The sequence below is a fragment of the Brienomyrus brachyistius genome, chromosome 22, assembly GCF_023856365.1.
Source record: "Brienomyrus brachyistius isolate T26 chromosome 22, BBRACH_0.4, whole genome shotgun sequence".
Taxonomy (NCBI): Eukaryota; Metazoa; Chordata; class Actinopteri; order Osteoglossiformes; family Mormyridae; genus Brienomyrus; species Brienomyrus brachyistius.
Genome location: NC_064554.1, coordinates 12,851,603 through 12,869,804, shown reverse-complemented (window position 1 = coordinate 12,869,804; position 18,202 = coordinate 12,851,603). Strand labels below are relative to the sequence as shown.

At 48.1% G+C, this 18,202-nt stretch overlaps 1 protein-coding gene across 3 annotated transcripts in view; it reads left to right on the top strand.

Moving 5' to 3' along the window:
* LOC125717893 (protein kinase C beta type) overlaps positions 1-10,562 on the top strand; it is a 50,523-nt gene extending 39,961 nt beyond the window's left edge. For 2 of the 3 annotated variants that reach the window (XM_048991243.1, XM_048991245.1), the window contains 2 exons: positions 848-988; positions 3,800-5,801. In XM_048991243.1, coding sequence (XP_048847200.1) covers positions 848-988; positions 3,800-3,958 — 300 coding nt within the window. In that variant the 3' untranslated portion in view covers positions 3,959-5,801. Of the gene's footprint in view, positions 1-847; positions 989-3,799; positions 5,802-7,998 lie in introns of those variants that run through there. The other variant, XM_048991244.1, reaches the window with a different exon arrangement.
* The last annotated feature ends 7,640 nt before the right edge of the window (positions 10,563-18,202 follow it).

The window sequence follows — 18,202 nt, the reverse complement described above, 5'->3', positions numbered from 1 at the left end:
GATGGAAGCTAGGAAAATTTCTTCCTTCTTGGCCACGTTTATTATTATTGGATGGACTGTTCAGATACAAAGTCATGCCATTGGGGGACAGCTCATGAATTTTTAGTAGAAGTCAGGGACAGCTGTCGATTTTGCTCTTTGGATGCCCCCCACCCCCCCCCCACATTTTACTGTAGTCCCCCCCCCCCCAAAAAATGTAGCCATCCCACATCCTCAGTAGTACTTCCTGTCAAGAGCCCTTCGTGAGGGAATAAGGCTGTGGGGTCTACGTCCCTTAAAGGCACAGCGCAGCATCACTGGTGAAGAGCTCATGTACGCAGTATGCAGACCCCGTCATGGCGACGGTTGCCTAGTAACATAAGCATTTATGATTGTTCGTGTCAACTGTGTGAGAAGGTGTAGTGCAGGTTAGGGAGACACTATAAGGTTCCCCATGGAATAATAATAATACTATTCGGTTCCCCTTCTCTCACCCTGTTGGAGACTAACCCTGCGTGGCAATTTCTGGCAGATCTTAATGCTGACCCAGGGTTTTGAGGAATTAAATTTCTCATTTCTGGTTCACCAGTGAGATCGCTCACCTGCTTTCTACAGGTGAAAGTGTTCAAGCAACGAGGGTAGTAATCAGTGTTTAGACCCGGGATGTGTCTGCTGAAGTGGTGTGAGCACTGTGTTGCTGGTGCACTGTGCACTGCGTCGCACACCTGCCAGTGTACTGGGCCCTGAGGGGGCGTGGCTACACCAGCACCAGACCCTCTACAGCACTGCTGGGCAGATACTCTTCAGGTTTAACGTGTCCGTCGATTATTTACTTAATGATGTGTTAATGTCACTTTCTAACCCCCAGCTGATGACGAAGCATCCCGGCAAGCGGCTGGGCTGTGGCCCCGAGGGCGAGCGTGACATCCGAGAGCACAGCTTCTTCCGCTACATGGACTGGGAGAAGCTGGAGAACAAGGAGGTCCAGCCGCCATTCAAACCCAAAGCGGTAAGTCAGTCCCCTCCCTCCAGAAACCCTGAAAGTGTGGCCCCACCCGAGTAAGTACCCGCCTCCTTCCTCCAGAAACCCCAAAATCACAACACCCCCTTCCAGAATAGCAGTGCTAACCCGCAGGTAAGCCTGGGGAGGGAGGGGGGGGGGGGGTATGAACCGCTGTGAGGAGGTCTCTCTCCGGAATGTTCCATCTGGAAATACTCGCGCCATGACCGAGAACTTTGATCCTGAAGGATCCCCTGAGTGACCCATATCCGAGAGGAATGGGAGGAAGGTCAGCAGGCTCTGTGTGCCGCGTTTAGCCGAGAGGACCGAGTCTCACCCGGATGATTCAGAGGAGGTGTCGCAGGAGCACTGAGGGGATGAGGAGATGCGGAGAGGTTAGGCCAGGGGGGGGTCACAGTCCTGGCCCATAGTTTTGGAAGCTCGGCCATTCCTGCAATGTGGCTGCACATTTCATCTCGCCAGGCGTCCCAACCCCCCCCCCCAGAGAGAGCAGTCGGGCTTTAAGTCAGAAGGGCTCAGAGTTCAAGTGACTGTGCCTGTAATGTGCTTAAGTAGGGTGTATGCGTGTGTGTGGATTAGGGTTATATTACGTTGTGGGGACCATTGTTCAGGTTCTGTGAATGCAATCAAAACCAAATCAAAAGTAACGATACCTAAAGTCTCATATTTTGTTTGGTTGGGTCATCATGTTGGATCAGATTATGATTTTCCCCATAGAAGTGAATGGAGAGTCCCCACAAAGATATAATTACAATCCTGTGTGTGTGTGTGTGTGTGTGTGTGTGTGTGTGTGTGCGTGCATGTGCGCCTGTATGTATGCATGTGTGTGTGCCTGCATGTGAGTGTGTGTGTGTGTGTGGCAGGCAGGCAAGGAGGGCATGAGGACAAGCACATGCGAAAATTTAGCACCTAGCAGCTGTGCTGCCAGCAGGGGGCGCCACTCTCTGGGCCTGTTCCCATACGCGGTGATTCCCCTCCAGCAGACAGAGAGCAGGAGGGTGCCTGGCAGCACTGGGCTGCATTCTGGGTCCCGGCAGAAGGCTGCCAGTGCCTCAGACTCTGTGCTGCTCTGAGGGTACGCCTTGCCTGTGGGGGCTGGGAAGGTGCGGGGGGGGGGGGGTGACAAAACATCAAGGCATGCTCTGCTGGCATAAGAGCTGCGATGTCCTGCCGATGCAGAAGGACAGAGCTAATCGCTTTTAAATCAGAGCAGAGAGAGGTACAGCAGCGTTGGCACCTCACCAGGGTCATTTAACATCTCGCGTGGCGTCAATTCCCTGTTAAAGGAAGCTCGTACAATCCCTGCTGTTTCAGACCTCAGGGTTTCTCTTCTGGCATGGGAGCGGTGCATCATGGGAGCGGTGCATCATGGGTAGGGACTGTCCGAACTTCAGGAAGCCTATTAGCATAGCGTGTCGCTCTAGCAATGTAGCATGCATGTCGTCGGAGGATGCTAGTACAGAGAAGGGCCGAATGCGACAAAACTCACATTAAACTCTCCCTGTGTGGCCACACTAACCAAAACGGCGCCCCTCACTGTGTCCCTCTAGACCTGTACACCATGCATTTCCTCATCAGTCCAAAACCAATGCAATCGGTGCTCGTTTGGTCATGTCTGATGCCGTTCCCCCCACCATTGTCTGTGATTATATCTGTGTGAAGGGAGTTAATGTGGCGGAGCATTAAAATCTTGAACACGTGATGAAGTCATTCATGTTTCCAGATCATCCCAGGCAGACCGTGGTAAACTTAAACGGAAATCTTCACCGTTACTCTGAAATCCACGAAACTCAAACGGGACAAACTGAAGCTACCGAATCTCGATCACTTTCCCTTCGTCGTATTCCCCGGATGGGTCCCGAGTGCAGGAATAACGAAACTCCCGGAAATACACGTGACAGGAAGTGCTTCTTAAAAACTGCGAGTTGCACCAGGCCAACATGACGTGACGTTTTCAGTCATGTCGCAGCCGCAGGCCATAGCGAGAGTCACGTATCCATGGCGCCACGTGCTCTAGGGTGAAGGTACATTAACATGTGTGTCTTCAGTCTGTTCGCTGGGCCAGAGTTATCACATGTGAGGCTGAGATTCCAAGAGCTGGACTTCCACTTCTGCATGGGTGGTACAATGGATTTAAATAAAAATTATTGTCAAATGAATCCCCGGGGGAAGATCTTATGTTTTGTATAATCTCTTTAATAAAGTGACTAATAGCTGAGGTTTAAATCCCAGCATGTTGATGCATCCCAGCTATAAGGTTGTCAATCAAGTCTTTATGCTATGATGGTCCTATGACTGTAGATGAGAACTGATACAGGGTCAAGAAAGAGAGAACAGTTTCTGCTTCCCACGCCAACATTTCAGCAAACTACAGTCATTTTGTGAGAACCACATCATTTTTGAATGTGGTTTGATGTGTGACATAGCATCCTCAACTCATTCACTTTAATTCGTTCCCTTTTCATTACTTTTCAGTGTTTCTGTAAATGGGTTGTTTGCACGTTTTGGTGTTGTTGTTTTTTTTATATGTATGTTTTGGCTGTTTTTGTGATTCTGTGTTTGTATTTGGTTGTATTTTTGTTAGTCTGGTTGTATGTGTTTAGGTTGTCTGGTTGTATTTTCTTTGTTAGTCTTTACCTATCCATGTTAGATTAATTTGTGATTTTGTTTTGTTTTTGTTTCGTTTGCTTGAATGTTTCGTCACTGTTTGTTTGTCTTTTGCTTAGTTTTATATCCATTCCCATACCCCCCCCACCCACCCATCATCCTCTTTTTTTGTTCTCTTCTTCCTCCCTGCAGTGCGGCCGCGACGCTGAGAACTTTGATCGCTTTTTCACCCGCCACCCTCCAGTGTTAACCCCGCCTGACCAGGAGGTCATCATGAACATTGACCAGGACGAGTTTGAGGGCTTTTCGTTTATTAACCCCGAGTACCCTGTTATGGAAGTCAAGAGTTAAGGACGTTCTCATCGGCTCTTAGATGCATCTAAAGTATATGAATATACTCTCTCATGCTTGATGTGTTTGTACGGTATGTAGATAATGCAAGAAAACTAAACAACAAACGAAAAAAAAACTAACTTACTTAGGATGATCCCCATTATCTTATCTTAATGCTCCTCAGTCTGGGACCAATATCTTCAGTTTTAAATGTCATGTTTGCAAACTGTCAGAATGAGGGCCGTTTTCCCGGAATGTGCCCTTACTGTAATCCAGTCAGAAACCCCAAGGCACCCCCCCCCCCATCACAGCCCTAGCCACGGCCCTCTCCCTCCGCTGTGCATGGCGTAGTCACCCTGTTCCTTCAGACCCTCATCCCAGTAAACCAGCCTCTGGGTTTTGCTTGAACCATCCAACGATCGATTCCAGGGTCATTCACGATGGAGTCTCTCTTTTTTTTTAATTGCTGCTCCAGTATGACCAGTTAAGCAAATGTTTATTTTTTTTTGTTTTGTTCGTATAATACTGCAAAGATTTGGACCAGACTAAACCCAAAATAGGAACTAAGCAGAAATCAGACAACCCATTTTTTTTTTATGCATGTGCTGTTTTATAGCAACTTGTAACTTATATAGGTAGTTAAAAAGCTAGACTGAAATTATGATTTTTTTTAAGAAGCATTTTAATCACTATATCATATAGGAGTGCTTACTTAATAGTTTTTTTTTTTTTTTAAGCATGAAACGATGTTTACAGGATGAATCTGTCCAGCTGTTCTTGTTGACTTGAGCTTCAGTGATTATGATGCTGTTTTTCTTCTTGTGCATCTGCCTGTACATAGAACAGCCCCTTCAATCCAGCCGCTCCAGCCTTGGAGCCATAGATTCATAACAATTCCCGACCCCATCGAGGCGAACACAGTGACGGTGCGTTTTTTCCGGGGGGTGTATTAGCACGCCGCTTCGCCTTATTGTCGGTCAGCCCCAGCAGCCCAGCTTCACAAACCACTACAACCAAGCGGTTGCGTGAAACTGAGCCCAGCTGTTAGACCCGAACCTCGGCTTGCTTTTCCCAGCATGCAGTGCAGCGTAGCCGTATGCAAAATTATGTGACACACTGAGCGGCTCGGTAAGAAGGAGTGTGTCAGAAGAGCAGCCCCCCGCCCCGACCTCGGAGAACGAATCCCGTGCGTGATTAACCTCGGCGACCTGCCGGGTGACTCCTCTCCCCCCGAGGCTCCCTGCAGTGGGGGGCTCCTGATTTTAAGGGATTTTAAGGGATTTTAGGGGAAATGGTGCCAAAAGAATTCATCATAGGTTATAAGCAGTTCCAATAACAGCTAAAACAGATGGATTTTTGTCAAATATATATAATATCTAAATTGAGTTTTTTTTTCCATTTCTGCCAGACATGTAGTCTACTTTATTACGGGGCGTAGATATTTTTGTAAGCAGCTTGATAACGAAAATTATAAAATAGTGTATTAAAAGTGTCAAATAATGTTAAGTCAATTTCCTTGCTTAAAAAATACTATAAAAATTGTTTGTGTTTCTCTTAAACTGACGATGCTACCTGGGTTGGTATTGACATGAGAACCAAGCTTTCTGCATGAATTATTAACTAAGAACTGTGATTTTTTTTTTTCATCTTACGTTTGATCATTTGTGTTTCTAACAACGCTTTTGGCCTGTTATGCGTGCGTGTGTGTATGTATGTGTGTGTGTGTGTGTGAGTGTGCGTGTGTATGTGTGTGTGTGCGCACGTGTGTGATCCGTTCACTATATCTCACAGCTTTTTATGTGCTAAGACAGTGTCCATAAAAGGTATATAAAAAATACATGAAATAAATCTTTAACATTTATTGCCATGTGAAGACTTTTTCTTTGGATGGTACCAGACTGGATTCGGTTACTGAGGCTTTCTGGGTGTTTTCTGAACTGGGGCCGAGTTCCGATGACCACAGCGACTTCACGCGGGACGGTCCTATCGGGACACGCCAGACAGGCCTGAGAGGGCACGACTGTGTGCCGTCACACGTGTGATTGTCTGCCCTTTATGAGAGAGATTTTCAGCGCTGCGATGCTGCTATTTTTTATGGCGTGTAATTACCCTGCCAGTTATTACTATTAAAATTTGAGTTATTATTGGTCTTATTATGATTACATCGCTGTGTATCCTTTTAAAATATTGCTAGAGGTATTCACCGCTGAGCTGCTTGCATTTAGCACACGGATGTTAATGAATTCCGGAATCCACATCCTGGAATTAAAGCCGGTAGCTTAGTAGGAGCCTGCCGTTTATCTGCAGAAAACAGGTGACGCTCCACCAGCACCTGCCAGAAAAGCCCCCCCCCCCCCCACACCTGCGCACCTTAACATTTCGAGGAACGAATAAACTACAGCCCCCCCGGGGGTAGGCGTGGGAGGTTGGGGGAGAGATAGCTAGTCTGGGGTGTGCAAGAACAAATGTTCCATTTAAGAGGGTTTGGTCCCCCCAGGTATCCGTACTGCATGACCCGCCCCCCCCCATCCTGTCAGCTGTCATCTATTTTTCAGCCATGAATAAGGTTCTCACAGCCCCTATATTACAACGAGTTGCCTACTTATGAGAATCCAGTTGCATCATCATATGACTTAACATCACCCAAACCTCAAAACCGAAAGCCCTGCTGTTTTCCCACCCCTTAAAAGCAAACATGAATTTGAGGTGTTTCATCATGGGCGGCATGGCCCCACTGCCAGACAGCCATCATCGCAAAGCCCACTGTTTCCGCATGTTCCTGCACGGTTGGGTCTCACGGTTCTGTGCAAGCACATGTCCAGCCACTTCCACAGCAGCCCTACAGGACGTCGTAATCCATTTTAGAATTACTGTGTGGCTGGTCTCACCCAATAAAAAAACAGAAATGAGCTTAAACACCACAAGGAGCTACATTAAAACAAAACTTTGCTGCGATTTGATTTATTCTCTGCTGTAAATTCCATATATAGGAATGCTCTATTATGAAATGCATTTTGTTAAATCAATACTTACTTTACCAAGACGCCTACTTGCTCAGGGTGGATTTATGACTAGCAGTTGTGTAGGCCTCATGTGACCAGGCACTCCAGTGAAGCTGATGCCCAGGTTTCCTGCACTGGAGCTGGGCCTTATGTGCAGCCTACCCCTGGGGCTGAGGGCCTTCAAGGGATGTGCCGCCGAAGGTAGGATACTGAGCTCTAAACCTGTCTCTAAACCCTTCTCAGATCGCTATATTTTCCATCTCCTCAGTCCTACCTGTATGTTTGGCTGCCTTCCCACAGCTGCCAGCTGTCACGTGTAGCGTGAGTAACATGTTTGCAGTCGGTCTCCATTCTGTTCCGCCGCTGCTGCTGTTTTCCCGTCACTGCCACTTTTGATGTTCCTTGGGTGCCGTTTCCTCGTCCAGTTCCCCTTTTAAATGTCTCCGCGGTCGACCGTTTCAGCTTGCGGTTTGACCGGCGTCCTTCCTTTACCCGTCTGTTGCGTGCTGTGTATGTCGGAGGCTCTCCGGATTTCAGGGCTGCCCCGTGGCGCGTAGCCTTAGGTGTCCGAAAAGGCCACGTGCGACGTCCTGTTGACGTCCAGATGAGGTTCCGCTCTTCCTTCTGTGGGATCTGATCTCTTTGGGCTCCTCATTTAAGCCACTTATGGCACTTTCCTCCCGTCTCACACAGACCTACATCGCATATGTATTAATTATAATCTCTCTCATCATTTTCATTGCAATAACTGCCCCCACTCCTATCTGACTCCTATCTTTCCTTTCTTGGAAATCCCCCTCATCACCCCTAGCCACTCATTCGTAACTCTGGACCCCACCCCCACTGCTCATCTGGGTACAAGGTAACAGTGCCGTCTTGACCAAGGAGGGAACAGGACTGCTAGGTCAGCACGAGCTGCAGCGTTGGGGCTTATAATAGAGAGGGGAAGGTGCCAGGCTTGCGGTGCACAGAGTCTTAAACCGCCATCAGCTTTCCCTGGTACCCTAGAATCGTCACAGAATCCTTCACCCTCTTCCTGTTTTCTCTCCCAATCAGAAAAACAAGAAGGACACATGCAACTTCGACAAGGAGTTCACCAAGATGCCCGTGGAGATGACCCCCACTGACAAGCTCTTCATCATGAACCTGGACCAGAACGAGTTCATGGGCTTCACCTACACCAACCCTGAGTTTGTCATCCAGGTGTAGCCTAGCATGGGAAGTCACAATCTCCAACCTTAGGCTGCTGTCTGCGTGTCTGTGTGTGTTTACTGTGTGTTTGTGTGTGCGCGTGTGTGCGTGCGTGTGTGTGTGTGTGTGTGTGTGTTCATGCGCCTGCAGTTACCCTCAGGGAGCTATGACCTCACTCCGCAACTTCCTGGATTGGCAGGAAATTTAAAGACAGGGTCAGAGGTTTAAATAGTTCTGGACTGTTTTTTGTTTTGTTTTTGTTTCGTTTTGTTTTGTTTTGTTTTGTTTTGTTTTCCTCCGCTGTGGCAGTCAAAGCTGTGGATTTGTCTGGTAGGCAAATCTAGACTATGTTGCTTGGACCTAGGCATAGCAGGAAACACCGCAAGGCAGCACCGTCTGCCAAGCAACAGTACGAGTGACTTCATAGCCTCCTTGTGTGTCACTATTCTGACGACTCTATTTTTCTATTTTTCTAAGGCTGCGTTTAAGCCTCCTCTGCTTGGTGTTGTCAGACTGCCGTCTTGCTGCAGGTAATCCTGCAGAAAATTGAGAGAACAGCAACAGCAAACATGACAAACCCCAAGGAAGCAATTTAACGAACAACAATAACACATCCCTCAATTATTTATTTGTGTTTGTTGTTCAGCTGCTCCGTTTCTCAGAACAGTGTATTTATTTTATTTATTTTTTTGTTTGTCTGTTTTCTTTTGCAGTAATGTTTATTTCATTGCCTCGAACTTATTAGTTCATGGCCGGCAAAGCCACCGGAAATGATTTCCTAAGTTGGCTGAGTCTTTCAAGGTCACCCAGCCTTTTTTTTTGTTGGTCTCTCAGTGCTAACAGTAAGGCTAAAAGGGCAGGCAGAACATGTTTACACTGCAAGCTTCCATACGGCAATGATGAATATTTGGAGGTGACGCCGAACCTGTCCGAATCTACCGATGCTGCGGCTTTTTAAGAAGGGGAAGCGGGACAATGGGGGCTAATCAGGGCTGCACAGCTGTGCCCCCACCCACCCCCACCCTCCGCTCACGGAGATGAAGCTCCTCAAAAACCCTCCCAGGAGCTGATGAAACGTCTTCACTCCTGCTACATTGCGACTCTGTATGTATAGCTGCAATATTCCGGGGCGGATCGGCAACTGACTACAGCACTGATTTCAGGAAAATATAAGCACGGTTTTAGGGCACATTTATTTGCTTTTCTTATATGGGGTGTTTAATTATTGGATGTAGATTTCCCCGAAGCACACACACATACGCTGTACTCTGTCAGTACTCTGTCAGTACTCTGTCAGTACTCTGTCAGTACTCTGTCCATGCCTGGCGTGTCTTGCCTGTCGTGGGACCTGCAGAAAATGGGCATGTGTCCCGTCACATAGTAGCTCGCTCCTGTCAGTGCTGTGTTCTCGTCTCGAACCTGAGCCCTCGTCAGACCGTACTTTTTCACAAGGTTAGTGCCTCTGAACACACGGCTTATGCAAACCATCCATCCGGAGATTTGTGACGAGACATGGGTCACATATTACGGAGAAATTCTTGAGCACAGTTCATATAGGAGTAAATTAATGGACTATAACTATTATTATCACTAATATTAATATTTTTTGGTCTAGCCAAAACAGAAGGGAAATTTTAGTCTAGATTTTATAGTTATTCTATGCATGCATGTTTTATTTGATTCAATAATGTTAGTACTGTATATCATGTTAATTCTGACGTGAATTTGTTCAACGCTCTTGTATGTGTATACTATGCTTTTTTGCCAAATAGAAAATAGATATTTTTGTTCCTTTATAAATGTCCCAGTATCTTAAAGTCAGATGATGGGTGAAATTGTTCAGCATACATATTAATGCGAGAAGCTGACAGGACATGGAGACTGAATGGGGAATGAGAAATTTGAATATTCAGATCTGTGAGTCAGTTTGCAAAATCTGGCTGAATTTTTCAAGGTCGATCAACGTGATTGACACACATCTGCACGCTGAAGTAAACTTCTGTATGAAAACATGAATATTGTTTTCTGTTTGGCATTCCCTAATGTGTATATAGTCTTCCAGTTAGAATCTTGAAGATATTAATGGGACTTTGATCGCAGTCTTGCGTCGGTAAAGACTCCGCATATCCATGCCGGTTTTCTCGCTTCTCTTTTGCGCCGGTTAGAGGCTACGTTGATGCGTATCGATGGCCTCCCTGCCCAGTTAGTCTGCACACCCGAAGTAGAGGTAGCACCGTGATGACATCAGCATCAGCTGGGCCCTAGCTGCTTTCCCATTGGCTGACTGGAAACACCGGTGCTGCTCCGGGCGGGACGGGTCGGTTGCCGCGGGAACGCCGCCTGCTTCAACAGAGTTATTGTAAACTGCAGCAGTGTGTTCCCATGTTTGTGGTTGTGACCCCAATAAATTTTTCTCACCTATGGAACAAGCGAAATGTTGTTTGTCCTTTTCTTGCCGTGTTTTACTCTGAGTATCGCGGAAATACGGTCGCATTTATGAGCGGTTTCGATAGCTAATGGTCGTCTTCTCTGTTTATCGGCCTGTTAAGGTTCCTAGTCCGGCTTACAGACCCTTAGTGCTGTTACCCGCCCCTGTTACGTGAATGAGAGACATAAGGAATTAAGAAGGAGGTGTGTGTGAGTCCCTCTGGCTCGGAAAATAAGATATTGGTTTGGCCTAATAACAAGTGAATAGAGAAACTGCACCCCCGCCCTAGTCACTACTGGTTTCTCTCGCCTCCGCCTGGGTTTGAAATGTTGTGACCCACCCCCCTTTCACAAATAAGGTCCCGAAACGTGAGCTTCCCACCTGCCAGACTGAATAAGAGGACCTTCTGAGAACATATGTTTATGTTGCCCGTTGCTATAATTCCCTGGGGCTTCCCCTCAATTAGACGTCCGAAAGATTAGCGTCATAACTCAGCAGCGAGTGGTTAAGCAGCTGTGACCCTGGCTCCCCAGCCTCGTGCCCCCCCCACCCCCCGCCAGCCTTCTGGTGAAGACAAGGCTGGTGACACTTCACCAACGACCTTGGCCATTTATTAGCATTAAAAGTTGCAGACGAAAATTGCAGAGCTTAAGCCTCAGCAGCCGAATGTCGGGTGTGCAGGTCTAGGCGTGATTCGGGGACGGACCCAAGACGCGTGCTGACGGAACGTTCCGGAATAGCCAGGGCACTGACGATCAATGAGCCTCCAAAACATTCCATTGTTTTGTTCAGCTTTGGTCCAAATGTAAAAATTGTGTCATTCATGAGACTGACAGGAATGTTTGGTTACTGTATCTTTGGTATTAATGATGGTGGGTGGGAGACTCACAGTACAGACTTCGTTAATGAAGCAAGGTACCTAAGAAAATTTTAAAGTTTTGCCCCCCCCCTCCGCCAATCAGGGAAATACTAAAAAAATAATCAGAAATAATCCAAGCCCTCGCACTCAGGCACGACCGAGGTCTGAGTTGCTTGACCAATGGGGCATAACTCATTAGTTATAAAGGTGGGTTAGTTTTGGTTGGGGGTATGTATACATATATATAGAGCTGTCACTAAAGGCCAATTGGTCCTAATGTAACTCCACCACTCTGCACCACCTCCTTTTATGTGTTGTGGGGTGGGGGTGGCAGAATTCGGTCAGCCGGGGTCTCCATGCAGTCAGCTGACCATTCTCCACTTTTGGGGGAGTTCCTTACAGTAGCTTCCCATTGGCCCAGTACTGTGCTGATAAACTGGGCTGTTCTAGACCAAGGGGCGATGACATACGGTGATGTGCGAGGTTGCTCCTGGCCTTCATTGAATTTCTAGAAGCATTTGGGGTGTGTCACACGACTGGGGGGAATTATAGGATTTATTGAGCCCACCCCCCTCCATTTTTGTTTTTTTTTTCCCTTCTTTAATTGGGATGAGTGCTTTGCTTGTCCCTGCGTGCAGAGGCAAAACAATTTAAAAAGCAATCTCCTCTTTTAATGAGAACAAGCTGGAAACCCTGGATGGGAGCTAATGAAATTGGCTGAGTTATTGCGGCTGCTCTCTGAATTGACAACCAGGAGGGCTGTTCACACAGCTGCTTTTACATCTGGGGATGGGGTGCTGGGGTTGTCATAGCAGGTGTATGCTGAGTGGTTGGGGGAGGGGGAAGGTGTGGAGCCCTCTTAGATCCTCATCGACCACTTCCAAGCGAGAAGGATGCTTCCGTAATTTGACTGAAATTCAACAGATGGGTCAGGTGACACAGTCATGAGACCGGGGTGAGGTCGCATGGTCATGTGACTGGGGTGAGGTCACCTGGTCGTGTGACCGTGGCACAGTTGTGTAATGTTCAAGCTAATGCCCCTTACTGGAGGTGCTGTGCTATTCACTGGGTTCTGAGTATTTACCTTCCTGACTGCATGGGATGCTTAGGCACAGTCAGTGGCTGTTTCAGCACCATGGAGAGCGACTTTCCAGAGGCAGATTATAAAAGCAGCGATTGTTTACATGTGGACTTGAGGTGTAACTAGTCAGATCTGTGTGTTCCAGATATAAGTACTGTATAACAAAAGAATGTAATGCAGTAAACAGATCTATTAACCAGAATTTATTCTATAATTGATCTATGTTTATGATTATGCATGAAGCGGTATAAATATATAAGGATTTATAGGTACACAAAGCAGAAAGTCAGTGTCACCCCTGTCTGCCGCCTTGCATTAACAGAAGTATATAAATTCACTCACTTGTCAAATTCAAATGTCTATATTGGCAGAGGAATCGAAACGCCCCCAGGATTCCTGTCACTCAGCCGCGGCTGGACGCCCACTGAGCCGGACAGGGAGTCGGCATCAGAGCTGCGCTGTCATTACTGCAGCCACACATCCACCCGAGCAGGAAACAAGTCACGAGACAGCAGGACGAAGAGCCGCGGCAGCCCAAAGGGACCCTGGCATGCCTAAGGAACCTCAGCACTCCAAAGGAGCCCTGGTACCTCAATGGAGCCCCGGCACCCCAAACGAACCCCGGCACCTCAATGGTGCCCCAGTACCCCAAACAAACCCCGGCACCTCAATTGAGCCCTGGCACCCCAAAGGGACCCTGGCATGCCTAAGGAACCTCAGCACTCCAAAGGAGCCCTGGCACCCCAAACAAACCCCGGCACCTCAATGGAGCCCCAGCACCCCAAACGAACCCCGGCACCTCAATGGAGCCCCGGCACCCCAAAGAAGCCCCGGCATCCCAGAGGAGACCCAGAACCCCAAAGGATCCCCAACAACCAAAAGAACCTCAGCACCCGCAGCAACACCACCAGTTTCTAATTACCCATGAATGCTGCTTAACGGAACTGCTGCTCCCCATCTCTGGATCTTAGCTCTAATATCTGCACTAATAAGATCACAGGTGTTTTTTCTAATGAGTTTTCATGAAATTTGTGTTGTACGTATGTAGAAAAATCTGTATTTAGGTGCAGTTAGGTTGATTACTCCGAAACCCTTCAGCAAAATTGTGTGTGATGAGTTTAAGTCTATATCTCCCCCATGCTACACAGTTCAGAACCACAGTTATTCAGTCGGTTCTGTGATCACTCAGCTTGAACAATCCCACCCTCCCCCCCAGTCCTGCAAGTCTGACTGCCCAAACCCTCCACTCGTTATCATCTATTACAGTAGGATATGGTTATTTGTCATGCCGATATACACCCCCCACCCCCCATGTGAGCTAGAGGATGGTGTCCTTTATTTTTTTAACCTTTCGCTGTTCGCTCCCATACCTCCCACAGTGCGACATTCTCTCTCCAGGGGCATCTCGATCAGCGGATTGGATTACCATTAACGAGCATGGACAAGCTGCTCTCCTATTGCAGTGGCAATTCGGGGTTTCCTTTGCCCCTGTGTGTCATGAGAGAAAACTCGGTAGAGATCAAAGAGCTGAGAAAGTCGGTGGTTTTATTAGGACCAGGGCAAACAGAAGCAGAATTGAGACGCTGAAATGTGGTCAGGGTCACGGAGTGTATAGTCATGAACGGTGGGATTGTCAGTCCTACACAGGAGATGATGGATGGGGATGGACAGAACACAGGGATCCGGGGGAAACAGGGGCGGATGGGAACCTGGCAGGCAGGTCAGGACAGGGCTACACAGAAGACACACTTAGTATGGTGGCACAAAGAAGAATAAGCCCCAGGCTTTTTTAAGGGACTAATGGCAGGTGCGGTTAATTTTCTGAGCGAGCTGGCATTCTCACAAGGCGGAGAATGACAGAAGCCTCCCCCGATGGTCACCGACTGGAGGCAGAAGGTGGTGATGGGGCCAACCCTGGGGTCAGAGGGCAGGTTTATCCGGGTGGTCTTAGTGGAAGGCAGAGATCAGGTCTGGGCCGACAACATCTGTCGCTACCACCCAGGCCCATTCTTCAAGGCCGTAACCTTCCCAATCCACTACGTGTTGTAGCTTCCCCAGCCAACCTGCAGGTTTTTGGGTGTCTGCCTAGTGTTAGGCGCAGACCAGGCAAAGGAGCACAAACTCTTCCACCTCCTTTGTCCAGCCAGGCCACCAGTTTCGTCGGGCCAGGAGCTGAGGAAGGAATGTACCCATTATGTGGTGGCCAACCGAAAGGAGAAGGGAATATAGACCTTTCTGAGGGGACAGCTGGCTGGAGTGGACTTGTTGCACTGGGCTTCTTGAATTGAGTGGTTGAGGTCCCAGGTGATAGGACTGAGGAAACAAAGGTCAGGTTAGATTGGGATGGGTTCTTCGTTTTCGACTGGAGGGATAAACTGATGAGAGAGATCGTTCACCTTGATGTTATTCACCCCAGGAAGGTACGATACCCTGAATTAAAAGTATGTGAAGAAGAGTGTCCACAAAGCTTGTAGAAGGTTGAGACGTTTAGCAGACTTGAGATATTCAAGGTTGCAATGATCATTGAGATCCTCAAAGGGTTGAGTAGTGCCCTCCAGCCAGTGTTACCACTGTTTCAGTGCCAATTTGATGGCCAGCAGCTCCTTGTTGCCAGTGTCATAGTTTCGCTCTGCAGGGGTCGACTTTCTGGAAAAGAACATATATGGATGCAACATCCCCCTCCCCCCTGGCATTAAGAAAACACAGCCCCCACTACCAACTCAGAAGCGTGTACTTCAACGATGAATGGCATCATAGGATTGGCTTCTTGAAGGACTGGTGCGGAGCAAAAGTGGTCTTTGAGGTGTTGGAGCACTCCCTCTGCTTCCGGGTTCCAGCAGAGAGTGGTCCAACAGGCTTGGAGCAGAGCAGCGAGAGGGGCAGCCTCCAGGCTGAATCTGAAGTTGAACAGGTGATAAAAGTTGGCAAAGCCCAGAAAACATTGGAGCTCTTTCGCTGTGTGGAGGCTGCGGCCAGTTTCAAACAGCTTTCACCTTCTCTTCATCCATGCCTACACCCCTGGGGTGGATCTTTCTTGTAACCAAGGAACTTGAGTGTGGTCTAGTGAAATTCATATTTGCCTCCTTTGATGAACAGGTTATTCTCTTGGAGACACTGCAGCACCCTCTAGACATGTTGGACGTGTTCCTTGGGGAAGGAGGAGTACACCAGGATATCGTCCATGTAGAAGATGCTGCTCATGAAACCCTGAAAGATCAAAGGGCTGTTGGCTAACCCTTAAGGCATTACCAGATATTGGAACTGACCCATGATGGTGTTGAAGGACATCTTTCATTCATCCTCAGCTCTGATCAAACTGCAGGCACTGTGGAGATGCTTAGTGAAGACTTGAGGATCATGGAGCTGGTCCAGGGCTAAGGGGATCACAGGTAAGGGCTCAGGGCACTTATGGGTAATAACGTTCAGAGCTCAATAATTGATGCATGATCAGAGACTTCCATCCTTCTTCTTGGGTGGACAGGTAGATCATACCTTGTGCCGGAGCCTCTTTGATGTACATCTCCTTTGCCTCCTCTTCTGGCTGGGGCACCATAAACAGCTGACCCTCTGGCAAGGATGCCATCAGGTCAATTACACAGTCCAACCTCCAGTGCAGAGGCAGTTCAAAGCCTTAGCCTTACTGAAGACATCAACAAAGTAGCGATACTCCTCTGGAACCTGGGTTTCGCCCTCAGGGAGAAAAATCTCCACGGAGGAGACTCTGCATGGTAGGATAACACTCTTCATGAGAAGGTGAGCAGACCAGGTTTTTATCTTTCCCTCAGCCTAGTCCATATCGGGGTTATGGAGCTGCAACCAGGGATGTCTCATGCTCAAACCATCGCTGACCGCCAACAGGACCAAGAACTGAATCTCCTCGCTGTGGGCATCACCTGACTGGCAACTAGCAGAGTTCCATCTGCCCTCCCTAACTGTTAGAGGTGAAGACAGTGGCTTGAGGGGAATCAAATGGCATCATGCCAGGTGGAATCCATAAAGTTACCTGTTGCTCCGGAGTCGAACAAGGCTCTTTCCACCAGTTAACCCTGTGCCCAGGAACATACATCTGATGGTGAGTGGGCTCTGGGACTGGGATGAATGGAGCAAGTATGAAAGGCATGACTTAGTTCTCCGTAATAAATGAAAAGTCACTGCTGGAGGCAGCAGTGGTTTTCCAACAGGGATAGCGGGGTTCAATCCAGCTGTATGGGTTCTAGCTCGAGAGCAGGGAGGTTCCGAGCAGCTCCAGGGTGAGATCGAGGTAATCGGTGCTCACAAACGATGGTGCCCAAAGTGATGGATAGCTGGACCTAGAGCTATTTGCATTACTTGTGTTTGTTAACACATCTATGAGCATTTCCTGTGTTAGCTAGCTTCAGCTGTGAGCGTTAATCATGTTTACTAACACAGCTATGAGTATTAATTATGTTGGCTAACACAGCTATGAGCATTACCTGCATTCAGGTGAGACTATATTGTTTCTTTATTGCTGAAGTCATTTCTATGCTAATTAGACTCTCAAATAGATAAGGCAGTCTGAGGAAGCCCCCCTCCCAGGCTCAGATTTACAGTGGGGTGCCCCCCCATCCCTTATGATGTGTTATTCATTATTCATTTATTCCTTCACTTATTCAGTCCAACTCCCCTGTTTGTTTGTCTGCAGACTGACCGGGAAACGAGACTCCAGTCGAAGATGAAGGCTGCTTTACACAAGCATCTTTGTCTGAAGACCCAGGGATCGAACACAGGAGGAGTCACTCTGTTTGCTTGTTGAGTGTGTGCATGTGTTAGGGAGCGGAGTAGGGGGGGCGCTGACGGGACCCGACCTCATGCGACCCGAGCCACCCCAGCGGGCAGCAGGTATAAGTTAAAACGAGGATGACTGATTTGCTGCGTAGGACACTGCCCCTTACTGGTGTCATGGGGCATAGATGATGCAGCCTGAGTCTAACAGCCCTTTTCTTCCTCCTCTCTTCAAGCTTGTTTAAGGAGTGAAGGAGAGCAGCCGAGCCCCAGCAGAGGATGCCAGTCATTGAATGAGGATTGATGGTCCATTGGCTGGGTGTGGCTGGGACCACAGGGGCAGGAGCTCCAAGTCATCCCCCTTAAAATTTCCCAAATGGGAATTCTTAAAGTGGCTCGAAACCCCCCCTAGTATCCGCATCATCAACTGTGGTCCTGGTGATTTGCTGGCTGAGGCTCTGAGAGACAGAGAGAGAGAGAAGGAGACTGGATGAGGTAAGGCCCAATGTTGGCATTCACTTTTCCATACCTCATCTGCAGGTGTTTGGATTAGCTCAATCCTTGTAGTAGCCCATCCTTGTAGTAGCCCATCCTTGTAGTAGCCCATCCTTGTAGTAGCTTCTCAGACAGTAACAGAGGGAGTACTTGCCTCCTGCGTGCTCCCTGACACGTCCAGCCCCGCTGTTGCCAACTTCCAGGAATGTAAAGGAACTCCCCAACCAGGCCAGGCCCAGATTTCAGGCCAAGCCACTATTCCTGCCACTAAGCCCCATTTGGTGTGTAGCGCATGGGGCCACCTGTTGGCCACAATCATTCACTGCACTAAGTATTAAATAAATGTTCTTTATTAGGAGATACTGAGGCTGCATATTCTGCTAACCAGCTAGCTACTATCATCTGACTGTACTTGCTAGCTAATTATACCCACCCTGCCTGTATGGGCCTTGAGTCACCATCT